This window comes from Eptatretus burgeri, chromosome 2 (assembly GCF_056783735.1).
Source record: "Eptatretus burgeri isolate ZD-2024b chromosome 2, Ebu_testis_v1, whole genome shotgun sequence".
In the NCBI taxonomy this organism is placed as follows: domain Eukaryota; kingdom Metazoa; phylum Chordata; class Myxini; order Myxiniformes; family Myxinidae; genus Eptatretus; species Eptatretus burgeri.
Genome location: NC_140962.1, coordinates 46,044,183 through 46,057,649, shown reverse-complemented (window position 1 = coordinate 46,057,649; position 13,467 = coordinate 46,044,183). Strand labels below are relative to the sequence as shown.

At 45.4% G+C, this 13,467-nt stretch overlaps 1 protein-coding gene across 2 annotated transcripts in view; it reads right to left on the bottom strand.

Annotated features, from left to right (window-relative positions):
- TAX1BP3 (Tax1 binding protein 3) overlaps positions 1 to 13,445 on the bottom strand; it is a 44,270-nt gene extending 30,825 nt beyond the window's left edge. The window contains exons 1-3 of one of the 2 annotated variants that reach the window (XM_085869225.1): positions 13,151 to 13,445; positions 11,148 to 11,267; positions 7,145 to 7,222 (exon numbers count right to left, since the gene is read on the bottom strand). In XM_085869225.1, the coding sequence (XP_085725351.1) occupies positions 7,145 to 7,222; positions 11,148 to 11,267; positions 13,151 to 13,192 (240 nt within the window). In that variant the 5' untranslated portion in view covers positions 13,193 to 13,445. The other variant, XM_085869224.1, reaches the window with a different exon arrangement.
- Between the last annotated feature and the right edge of the window lie 22 nt (positions 13,446 to 13,467).

The window sequence follows — 13,467 nt, the reverse complement described above, 5'->3', positions numbered from 1 at the left end:
TCTGTCGTAGTGCCTCCCCGACATCACACCACCCAAAGATCCTCCACTGATTAGTCCTGCTTCTAGGAGACCATCTGCTCACCCAGACCCAGCCATCTTTTTGGCAATCATCTTCATATAAGCACATACGAGGTGGAATGTACCAATTCGAATTATGTGGCTCTCATACTTGTCTGGTGAGTTCCACACTAATGGGTAGGCCTTCATGCAAACTCCCAAGTCAAATGCAGTAATGACATAAGGCTGTCCAACTTCTCTGGTGGCCTCTTCAGCAGCACGCAAGCATTCTTGTACAGTTTTGTACTCTGTTATGGGATGGTCAATGACTGGAATGTGGATATGGCTAACTTACCACCTTGTAAGTGAGCTCTTACCCAGCACATTCGGAGAGTAAACCACCAAGTACGGATTTGGAAGACCGCGCAAATTCCACAACCACAGATTCCGAAGGCCAGTCAGGGACATGGTTGGGAGGAAAAGGATGGTAACCTTGATCCTCTGTGGTATGAAGGAGATGTCCTCCCACGGCAACTGCTGACATTGCTGAAGTCACACCTGACAACACTGACTCTGATGAGGATTCAGATATGGATGCATTTGATGATATAGAGCAGGCATTGGAGAGTGATGACGACAGCGATAATGAATATTATGCATAATCCATGCACAATGACATTTTGTGGACATGACATAATAAGCTTCAATTGTTTTTCTTAAATAAACTTATAATTTATATTCTATATGTGAAGTAAGGAATATTTTCTGAGTCTTACGTCTTGCTGGTGGACTACATGTTGGGTGTTGCAACAGTGATGTACTTATGTTTAAGACGCAATACCTGGTACATCTTTAGTTGGTGTGGGACAATTTTGGTATCAATGGAAAGGTAGTAAAATTTGTGATATCATAGAAATATTTATTTGTTTGTGTCAGGTAAAATGAGCATGAATATCCGTTATTATTTCAGATATCTGAGTTGAATCTGAGTTGTCAAAAGGAAAAGTGAGGTACTCCTCTTCATCACTTCTTGGGACAAACATAACGCTATTATATTTGACAGATGACTCTATTTTGAAAATCTGCATGTGATAATCTTTCATTTGATATATAATTTGTTAATATTAATGCTTATTGGGCAACTGCAGAGATCTTATCAGTCAGGGGATTTTTTTATGTGCGAAACTGAGGAAAAGTTGACATTTTGAGGGTACCGTCAGAAATGGTTAGAAAAATGGATAGTGAGTCCCAGTTTATTCACTGTTTTTTTTTTTTTTTTTTTTTTGTATACCTTGGTCGAGGCTCGTATGAGAGCTAACACACAACTCACAGCAAGGAGGCATGAGACAAGAGGGGCGGGAGTGGAAGGGACAAAACAGTGGGGAACAGACACATTAGGTGAACTGTGGAAGGGAGAGGGATGGGGATGGGACGTGGAACATGGCGAAGAGAAGATGGACATTTCAGGGACTTTCAGGAAGGAAAGTAGGAGAAATGAAGGAAGTGGGCTTGGGTGGATTATCGGGGGTAGAAAAGATCGAGGATTTGGATGGGGGAAGATAAGAGGTGGTGGTGAACAGCTGTTTTGAAAGCCTGGAGGGAAGAATGGGAAAGAACAGAGTGAGGAAGTTTATTCCAAAGGCGGGAAAAAAGAGGAATGAAAGAGTGAAGATGAGCAGTGATTCGTGATTTTGGTAGTTTTACCAGAAGGGGGTTGTTGGCGGACCTTGAGCGCCCTGTGGAAATGTGGTGGGGACAAATCGCTGAGAGAGCAGGGGGGGCAAGGCTGGAGAGGAGTCGGTAGAAGACAGAAAGACCACCGACCAACCTGCGGTGATTGAGTGAGAGGCCCAAAGACTCAGCTTCATTGCGGGAGATGCCGATGATCTTAAATGCCCTGGTTTCGACAGCGTGAAGCCGAGAAAGGTGGGAGGCAGGAGCACCAGCCCAGAGGGGAGAGCAGTACTCCATCAGGCTACGGACAAAAGCTTTGTAAGTGGTCAGGAGCTCAAGAGGGCCGAGGAAGGACTTAGCACGACGGAGGATTCCCAGTCGGCGACTGGCTTTTGAGGCGAGGTTGGAAATGTGACTTTCCCAGGAAAGGTCATGGCAGATAGTGAGACCGAGAAGCTTGAAAGAAAAGGCTTCTTCCAGAGGATTGTTGAGAAAGTGGATGGGGGGGTTTTGTAAACGGTCCTTTCGAAGAGACATAGTGAGAGTGTGAGATTTGTCTGGATTGAAAGACATGTTCCACGTGTTGGACCAGTTTGTGATTTTATCCAGATCTGCAGTGAGCGAAGAAGCTGCTGCTTGCCGGTCTGAGGGATGACAGATGGTACGGCAGAGGGTGGAGTCGTCGGCAAAGAGAAATAGAGGATTTTCCAGAGAGTCCGAGAGATCATTGATGAAAACCAGAAAAAGAACAGGGCCCAGAACGCTACCTTGAGGAACTCCAGCCTGCACAGGAAGAGGGGATGAAAGAACTCCATTTAGGGCCACACGTTGACTGCGACAGGAGAGGAAGTCTGCGAGCCATGAGTGGAGATGGCCTTGAATACCATGGGAAGAGAGTTTGGTGAGTAGGGCAGGGTGCCAGACTGTGTCAAAAAGCACGTGATATGTCCAGGGATACGGCTCGGATTTCCTGTCTGGCATTGAGGACCTCCATCCATTGATGGGAGAGCAGAAGCAGCATATCCAGGGTAGAGTGACCTGGTCTGAAACCAAATTGATGATTGGAAATCAAGCCATTGGAGAAGAGGAAGGATTTCATATCTGAGGCGATGATGGATTCCATCACCTTGCTGATGATTGGGAGAAGGCTGATTGGTCTGTAGTTATAGGGATCTGTTTTTGCACCTTTTTATGCAGGGCAGTGATGTTAGCAGATTTCCAAGCAGATGGCAGATGACCCTGGGCAAATGAGAGGGTGAATAGAACAGAGAGAGGGTGAGCAAGAGCAGAAGAGCAGGCTTTGAGGACACGTGGGCTGATGCCGTCTGGACCGGTTGCAGAATCTGACTCGAGGTTTGAAAGCAAGCTCTCCACCTTGTCAGGAGAAAAGGATACAGAGTCCAGGGACAGTTGGGTGCGACTGGGTAAAGTGGGTAGAGATAGTGATGGGTTTAGGACACAAGATTTAGCTGCAAACACCGAGTTTAGACATTCAGCTTTATCACGTGTGGAATCAGCAGTGCGGCCATTTGAGGTAAGGGAGGGGATTGGAGGGGGAACATACATCGGAAACAGATTTGATTAAACGCCACCAGGATTTTGAGGAGGGAGAGAGGTTTGAGAGTTCAGACTTGAGATGAGAAAGATGTTGTTTTCTGGCTCTCCTGAGGGTAGATACACACTTGTTCCGAGCTTTGTGGAAAGAACTGAGATTGCCCTCAGTTGGGTTTGCTTTCCATGAGGCAAAGGCAAGTTGTTTCAGGACAACTGCCTCGCCACAAGCTTCAGTAAACCAAGGGCGGGAGGAAGGGTAAGACAACTGAACACGAGAGGGGATAAATCTGTGCATGAGGGAGAGCAAGTTTCTTTGAAAGAATTCACAGGATGAGTTGATGTTTGAGAAAGTAGTGATAGGAGACCAGTCTGTAAGTTTGATGGCTGCTCGGAGACCCTGCCAGTCGGCTTGAGTGAAATGCCAGACTCGACGGCGGTGAGGTGGTTCTCTGATAACAGCCAGAGAGATGTCCACTTTAACAAGGACGTGGTCAGAAGAACCAATTGGAGCGAAGGAAGAGCAGCAGATATTGTCAGGGAAATTTGTCAAAATCAGATCCAGAAGAGATGGAGTACCATTGGTTGAGATCCGGGTCGGGAAGTTGACCGATTGAGTCAGTCCCAATGAGTCGCAGAAAGCTTTTGCTGAGGTGCCATGGCAGGTGAGAGAGGTACCCACACCTAGCCAACTGGTGTTGGTTACTGTTACCAGTTGAATTCAGCCAACATGCCAACCAGTTGAATTCAGCCAACATACCAGCCAACTGTTACCAGTTGAATTCATGCTCAGGGGACCCTAAGGCTTCAGAAAAATATGGGGTCGAAGGGTTGTGGGGGGGGGGGTGCACGTGGACCATATCTGGCCCATGGCCTAATAGAACCAAGCAATAACCAAACCAAAGAGTGGAGATGTAATCAGCCTTGGTATTTAAATGGGAAACAAAGGATGTGAGAAATATTAAATAAGTCTGATTGAAGAAATAATCAGGGTAAAAGTAGATAAAACAAATAAGCGGATAAATTTAATTACAAACAAGTCTGAAGACGATAATGGTCCACGAGCGGTATTTGATGATGTAGATTGATTCAGAAGTCAAGGATGAGACAATGTGATCATTTTTGATCAAGTTATAAAAATGATCAACATGATGTGGTACGGGTGATAGGTGATTCGCTGCAAAATGTCAAAAACCCAGTTTCGTTCAACAACTTTCAAAATTTGACCTTTGCATAACCTTTAAAGGTCACAAAACAATGTTGTGGACATTAAAATAAGGAAACAGGATACGTGCTATAGCTTATTGGAGTTAGTTCATCAAAGAAGGTCGAAAACCCGGTTTGATGCCCACAACTTTGAAAATTTGACCTTTGTGGCCTTTAAAGGTCAAAGGTCAAGGATTATGACCTTTGGTGCAAAACTTCCTCTGGAACATTCCAGGAACAATATAACGTCATATCGGCTATATGGCATTTCGCACTCCTCGGATTATTCCATACTTTGATGAAATCAGCGTAAAAACAAACTTGAAAGGGGCGCCACGGGCAAGGTGTTCGAGAAAGAGCAAAATGATTTCAAGACTTTGGGTGGGGAATGACCTCAATATTATGCATAAAAAATATTGTCATCCTAGCTCTCAAAGTTTAGGCAGTCGTATGATTTTTATGTCAAAATTCGCAATTTTCTAAGTTTTTGACCTTGTGACCTTGACCTTGGGACAAAAATGAAAAATCGGACAACGACAAGTTTTAGGTAATTCATTTTGCTATTCAAATACTGAAGAACCCATTCCATTCAGTCAATTCCCTCGGAGAAGATAGATTTTAAATCCGACTACCCCCTAAAAATGGCTATTTTTGGGGCGTGGCTCCACCCACAATGGGCGTAGCACACCCTCATCCAGGAAAACACAACTAGACATTGATATAGAACACATAACCAAGTTTCATCAAGATCGAAATTATGCTCTGGACAGACAGACACACAGACATAACGAATATAGTGGTCACTCTGGCTGGTGCTCATGAACCAATAAGTTGGAGGTTATAAAGAAAAAAAATATCCTTGAATGGACTGACAACTTTGATGGTTATCAATTGAACAATGGAAAAACAATTTACTACAATCTCAAAATGATATGTGGCTCAGGAGGTGATCAAACAAGAGCATTGAGAGAAGTTTATCATTTTATTTCTGCTCATCAAAGACACATAAACCAAACCAAGAACCAAGTTCCAAAGTAATCTTTGTGAATATACTCGATGGTGATGAATGTAAAAGGAAAATTAATTTATTACGGAAAGATGAACATGGGCAAATATTCATTGGATCACTCTTTGAAAGGAATGAAATATATGAAAGAAAAGAAGTGCTTCAATCAGTAAGTCTCAGTTTAACATTTGCTCAATGGGGCAGAGATCAGTCTCCTATTTTGGGCTTTTGGGCTTTGGGTCAGAAAGGTTTCCCCATTCATTTGTATGGGAGGGGGAAGAAATCAGTCTCCTATTTTGGGCTTTTTGGGGCTTGATTCAGAGAGTTTTTCCTTTTTCCTCCATTCATTTGAATGGCTGCCTTAGAAACCCCATTTATCCACTACTCCTGCCTGTGAAACACCAGGATGACCGTTTTTAGCTGGGTCCAGATTCAAACAGAGGCTAAGGGGTAAGTGTGCGTACGTCGAGGCCAACTTGTCAGCCCTTGGACAGTTATACACTACAGAAACTTCCAATGGCATGAGTGGTCTTATGATTACACTGAAATAGATCGATTACAAAATGGTTTTAAAAGGCGTGTGACAAATACAGGAGAAAATAAAATGCAACAAAAAAAAAAACGTTGAAGTAGAAATTTGCGACTTGTTTGGGGTTCCAGCAAAATCTCACTCACTCTTCACGAAAGACAACATGGGATCCTTAAGGTCCACCGGCCAATGCCAGCAGTTGTGACATTCAGCTTAACATTCATTCAAGGGATAGCACACTGGAAAGCACCAATCTGAGAGTTTATGGTCATGTCAGGAATCACACCTGGACTTGGCAGTTCAATGACACGTGCGCTACCTCTGCACCACATCCAGTCAGAACACGTATCTATGAACGCACGTGCACGCATACGCACGCACACACGCACACACGCACAAAGGAAGGCATGACTTGCGTTCGTTCCTGTGCTCCCAGTCTCACCTCAATGGCCATCACATAAAGCTAAATTTTGCACTTTTCTTCCCCGTCCAACTTACGATGACAACGCAACAGTCACATGATTTTGAGGCGAAACAGTGGTGTCGACCCAGCGAGAATGAAAGAAAAACTGCTCCACTATGAGGTTGGCTAATGTCACATTGTACCCTGCGGTATGGTAGAGGGCTCCATTGTTCTAATGGGCAAGGAATTCTTTGTTTCAAGAGGGTTGGTAGGATGGCCTAGGATGCGGGGTAGATGGCACACTCACAACTAAGCCATCCAGCCTGGGTTTGAATTCTGACCCAGCTATAATCTGTCATCTACAGGCAGGATGATTCGTCAATGTGTGCGCCGTCCTTCCGATGGACAATAAAATGGCATCCTGTCTGCTGGCATTAGTTGGTGGACATTAAAGATCCCTTTGTGTCCTTCGTGAAGAGGAGGTGAGCTATCACCAGCACCATGGCCGAATTACAAATTCCTGTCGTAACCTACAGGTGGCACTGCATCAGCGGCACGGCCGCACCCTCAGCCAATAATGCTACCCCGCAGCCTTGTGCTGCACATGAAAGAAGAAGACTTGTTTCAAGTAAAACGGTGTTTGTTGCTGGGGATGTGTAAGGAAGAGTTTTCTCAACTCAAAAAAATACCGTGAAATATTCAGCATCTCATAAAACACTTACCAACTTTAACAAATGCTCAAACAATAACACTTTTCAAACAGAATACTTATACATACCTGCATTATCTTGTCTCCTACCCGAAGACCCGCTCGATCTGCTGGTCCATTGAGCGCAACCTTCGTGACAAACACCCCCTGTGGGTCAATAAAAATGTAAAAGTCAAAATTGCAGTAAAGTTAATACAAGTGATTTGTTCATAACCCATCCACTTTCACCATTCTACACAATCTCTCTCAACCCACAACTTTCATGACATGACTGTGGACCACCACTTTACTTCCAAATTTTCAACCAAATCCAGTCTTTTTCCTCAACCCTACAAAGCAATGATGCCCAATCAAGAGATGTCCTGGGGTGGAGTGGCATTTGGTAATGACCTCCAAAGTTTTAATTATTTTCAGAAACTGAGACTATTTTCAATTACACAAACTTGAGGAACAAAAACAAACAAGCAAACAAACAAACAAACAAAAACACAGATCATGAAGGCTTATCAAGTTAAAGATGTGCGATTCAAAATTCCATATTCAGTTCAATAGAAACTGAAGTGAAAAATTATAAAATTTCTCCACTACATTCTGGTGCATGCATAATGCAATTCATTCCCCCCCCCCCCCTTTCCCCAAATGTGCTCATATTGGAAGATAAGTGAGGACTCCTCAATTTAACATCGTAAATCAAACAGACAATTCCCCAAAAAGGCATTACTCAATAATACGAGACTTTCAAAATGACATAATCCTCCCCAGATTGCTCAGCGCTCATGTGCAAAAACCCCGAGTAACGAAGTAAATTTGGGTAGCCTGAACGTCTTTCATGTCTCCTGCCCAAGATGTTTTAAAAATATATATTTAAAGAAGCTGAAAGTACATGTAAAGGCCCAGTCACACCTTGACGTTTTAGCCAGCTTATGCCGATTTTTGGAAAATTTGTCTAAAACGCTGGTACACGTCGAATACGTTATGGGTAAGTTTTGATAACATTGAGAGCACGCTGAAAAACACTGCCATACGTCGTTGTACGCTGGCTTTAACCGTTGTACTTTTCGGTTGTCCTCAAATTTTCCATGCTTGGAATTTTGAGACTTATGCCAGCGTATGACTCACACGTTCCGCATAACGCTGGCCATAAGTTGTAGGCACGTCACGCGATCGTTGACACACGTCGACACACGTTACTTGTAAGGTGCTCGTAAGTCGAAACACATCAAGGTAATGTTTAGCGTACCCAAAACTTATGTCTAACCTATGAGTAATGTGTTGTACTCACGTTACGCAATCGGTGACACACATCGACACACGTTACTTGTAAGGTGCTCATAAGTCGAAACACATCAAGGTAATGGTAAGCATCAGTGTTCCAGACTCCCTGGTTTTTTTTTTTTCTTCCTTCCTTCGGTATGATGGTGATTTTGACACTTCGATTTCTTGTGCGGTTATAATATAATATAATATAATTAATAGGCTACCGCTCAACGATTTAAATCATAACCACACTTTACACGGAACACCGTCATACCGAAGAAAAAAAAAAACCCAGGGAGTCTGGAACACTGACGCTAACCATTACCTTGACGCGTTTCGACTTATGAGTACCTTTCAAGTAACGTGTGTCGATGTGTGTCAACGATCGCATATCGTGCGTACAACTTATTCCCATCGCATGCGGAGCGTGTGTCATATGGCAAGTACGTCGTAAAATTTTCAACATGTTTAAAATTACAAGACGTACTCCACTTAATACAACGTATGATAGCGTACTTTAGCGTTCTATTCACGTATACCAAACTTACCCATACCGTATTGGACGTGCGCCAGCGTTTTAAACGCATTTTTCAGAGGTCGGCATACGCTGGCAAGATCGCCAAGGTGTGACTGCGATGTTGACACTTCCATTTCTGTGGTGGTTATGATTTGAATCGTTGTGCGGCAGCCTTTTCATAACTTACGCCACGTCATCGTCGGCGATGCGTGCAGCGCGCTATGCATAAGTTAGACTATCGTTGGACATAGGTTGTGTAGGCCAACAACAGGTTCAGCATTCGTTGGTATAAGTTATCTATAACACAACGAAACGTTCTGTGTCTGTTACTAATACGTTATGCATAAGACCAAGTCGTTATGAATACGTCCGAATCTTTAAAAAAAAAAAACATCAAAAGTTCAACGTAAGCCAGCGTTTTACATACATTTTAATACATTGCCATTGCTGGCTAAAACGTCAAGGTGTGACTGGGCCTTAAGCGTACCTGTGAGAAAGGGGTGCACCTTTGCACAAAGAAACAGTTGAATAACTTCCTGATCAACTCATACAAAAAGTTGATATCTTACAGTACGTATTGCAAAAATTCCCGACAATGTGGGCCTGTGAAAGGCTGAAGGCTCGTAGACGGGCGGTGTTCCACCCAAACCTTTATGCTTCTTAACACAGATAGTAAGGTCATATCTGGGGCTTGTCAATGGACGATTTTTGCATCGATTGGTGAAAGGAGAAGGGTGTGTGTGTGTGAGTGAGTGAGACAGAGAGACAGAGAGACATATATAACCACTGCCACCACTTGCTAATTGTATTAACAGGAAATGGTACGAACTCTACAACTCTCATCCACAGATATTTCTCATGGTCCTACATTTTGAGTCCGATTTGCATTTAGGAACAGAACAATTATGGAAAGCGATTTTGAAATTGCCACTCTTTCTTCTGAATGGTAAAAAGTATGTTTGAAAGACGATTTTAATTCCAGAATTTGTGCTAACATCAGCAAGTTAAAAGTGCCCTGCGAGCCAAACCAAGTCAATGTAAACCCACATACACGGCACACATGCAAAAGGCATCATTTATCATTCATACGTCATTTTGAAAGCCGTGTATTCACAAATGATTTGTCTTCCACCGCTCCAACCACCAAGGATATTCGATTAATCCTTGAGGTAATATGAGTTTCTTTATAAGAAACTGGGCCTGATGGTCTCCACCTACACAAGAGGCAGCCATCAGGCCAATCAGGCATGTGCAATGGTTGCCAACCTATGGTTGTTTGTCTGTTCTCTATCATTTTTAAATGCTGAACATTAAGCAAAGAAGCAGTATGTACCATTTTAAAGTCTTTGGTACGACTCAGCCGGAGTTTGAACCACTGACCTCCCAGACTCGGAGTGGAAGCTCCAACCATGACACCACCAAAATAAATTCCCAAATGGAATTGCACAATGACTTGACACCTTCTCATTCATGACCATAGAACACAGCAAGGGGAAACCACAAGGGTTCATGCAGAACCCACGATGCTGGGCACTTTATCATCATGTGATGAGACATAAGCTTCTGCCAATGACGTCATAATTCATCCACACAGTGAAGTGGAGGTATTTATTGTACCCACACTACCTACAGGAAGTACAAGATGGGCTCCACTGTATATCCATACATGGCACGTTATCATATATGGAAAATAAAAAACATCGCATTTTGTTTCCTCCAATGATTCCCCGTCCACTGTGACCACAATACAACACCAACCAACTCTCCAAATGCTATGGGTGTGCGATCGGTAAACTTCAAATCAGGCTAACAGAAACAAACTCAATGCTGCAAGTAGTGAATTTCAAGTCCTCCATTTGAATAAAACATAAAATTGCTCAGAAAAGAAAACTTTAACCGTGAAGTTGCAAAGCTCGACGCAGAAGAATGGTATTTACAACGTTGTGTAAATAAGATAAATACCACATACTTGGTGCTTAACGAGCAGGGTGTTGCATCATAAAGCGTATCATTCCTTGGATGGATGCCAAGTTGGGGACCCATTCTTTTAGCACTAGTTTGGTGGAAGTTAAACATCCTATGTTTTTTTTTTTATGAAGGGTAGGAGAGTTATTGCCAGCACCCTCACAAGTTTGAGATTCCTGCCCAAATCACCTTCAGTCAAAAGTCAGCTCTGCTCAGGGGGGGGGGGGGAGGGGGGTCAGGAAGCCTTGGACCAAAAGGTTTCTCTAGTAAACAAAGATGTGAATAATTGGAGCTATTAAAGTAGTCGTCATAGTAGATGCATTTCCACCACACCTTGTCATTCTTGTCTTCAGAGTAGGGGTTTTGGCTGGGGTCCTGATCAATGCCTCCACCAATGCTGAATCCTAATATCACATCATCTCCTCGTCTCCACTTGCAAATCTCAATGCGCTCCTAAATAAAGCAAAACAACCAGGAAAATAACTCATCAAGTGACAATTAAAATAATTCAGCTTTAAATGGAAAACATTGGCAAATATTCCAACTACCCATTCTCTCCTGACCAACCAAGCATTAGCCCAAGCCCCTTAAAGATAAGGAAAGCTGTTTGCAGCATTCAACAAATTGATTTTTCGTTTTTGTCTTGTGTATAGCTAAGATGGGTTGTGTCAGAAGCCTTTGAGGGTTGTATTGGTGGTTGGACGCCTCTGAGGGCTGGGGTCGGATGCCTCTTAGGGATAGGGTACGACGCCTCTTAGGGATGGGGTCCGACGCCTCTTAGGGATGGGGTCCGACGCCTCTTAGGGATGGGGTCCGACGCCTCTTAGGGATGGGGTCCGACGCCTCTTAGGGATGGGGTCCGACGCCTCTTAGGGATGGGGTCCGACGCCTCTTAGGGATGGGGTCCGACGCCTCTTAGGGATGGGGTCCGACGCCTCTTAGGGATGGGGTCCGACGCCTCTTAGGGATGGGGTCCGACGCCTCTTAGGGATGGGGTCCGACGCCTCTTAGGGATGGGGTCCGACGCCTCTTAGGGATGGGGTCCGACGCCTCTTAGGGATGGGGTCCGACGCCTCTTAGGGATGGGGTCCGACGCCTCTTAGGGATGGGGTCCGACGCCTCTTAGGGATGGGGTCCGACGCCTCTTAGGGATGGGGTCCGACGCCTCTTAGGGATGGGGTCCGACGCCTCTTAGGGATGGGGTCCGACGCCTCTTAGGGATGGGGTCCGACGCCTCTTAGGGATGGGGTCCGACGCCTCTTAGGGATGGGGTCCGACGCCTCTTAGGGATGGGGTCCGACGCCTCTTAGGGATGGGGTCCGACGCCTCTTAGGGATGGGGTCCGACGCCTCTTAGGGATGGGGTCCGACGCCTCTTAGGGATGGGGTCCGACGCCTCTTAGGGATGGGGTCCGACGCCTCTTAGGGATGGGGTCCGACGCCTCTTAGGGATGGGGTCCGACGCCTCTTAGGGATGGGGTCCGACGCCTCTTAGGGATGGGGTCCGACGCCTCTTAGGGATGGGGTCCGACGCCTCTTAGGGATGGGGTCCGACGCCTCTTAGGGATGGGGTCCGACGCCTCTTAGGGATGGGGGCCGGAAGCCTCTTAGGGATGGGGGCCGGAAGCCTCTTAGGGATGGGGGCCGGAAGCCTCTGAGGGATGGGGCCGGACGCCTCTGAGGGCCGGCGCTGGACGCCTCTGAGGGCTGGGGCTGGACGCCTCTGAGGGCTGGGGCCGGTCGCCTCTGAGGGCTGGGGCCGGTCGCCTCTGAGGGCCGGCGCTGGACGCCTCTGAGGGCTGGGGCCGGACGCCTCTGAGGGCTGGGGCCGGACGCCTCTGAGAATTGGGGCTGGACGCCTCTGAGGGCACAACACTGATCTTGGCTTCATGCGGAACCATTGTCCATCCTTAAAAAACAATGTCGGATTTAGCTCGAGCTTCCACCACGAACCTGAAGAAAAACAAAGTCTTTTCCCCATGTTTGTACAATGAATTTAAAAACGTCGATCTTCATCCCGTGAGGGTTGTAAAGATAACAACACAGCACGAACAGGGTGTGGCAGAACAAGTAAATCACGATACTCGAGAGAAACTTCATTCCTCCAGAAGTTAACAAAGCACACATCGGTTACTTTATACAGGGACATCACATTGGCGGGACCGGGACCGTCTCTCTCTCTCTGAGTTCATATTTATAAAACTGAGAGGAAAGTGAATTCACCAGGAGTAAAAACAAGCTCAACGAACCACACGGAACACGCAACACACGGCAAGTCTGACAGAACAGAGTCCGACGAGGATCCGTGGAACGGAGTCCATGTATTTACAAACCCACCACGACGGCAGTGACCGGCTGTCCAGGGATCCACAATGCCATGTTCGGAGCACGCACATTAACGCATGACGTCACGTACGACGTGCTCGGCCTTCCCGATCTCCTTCATGAACAGTGAACACCCTGAAAGTTTCCGTGTTTGTGCTTGTGCTTCGTGAACATTCAAATCATTATTCCCTTCACGGGGCTCTCACGGATTATGAGCCGCCTCTGCTGTTAAATCCGCCATTTAGGACTTCACGTTTAACTGGTGGAGGTGGTGATTGATATCGTTGCCACAGGATCGTCGTGTTGTTGTTGTTGTTGTTTTGTTTTTT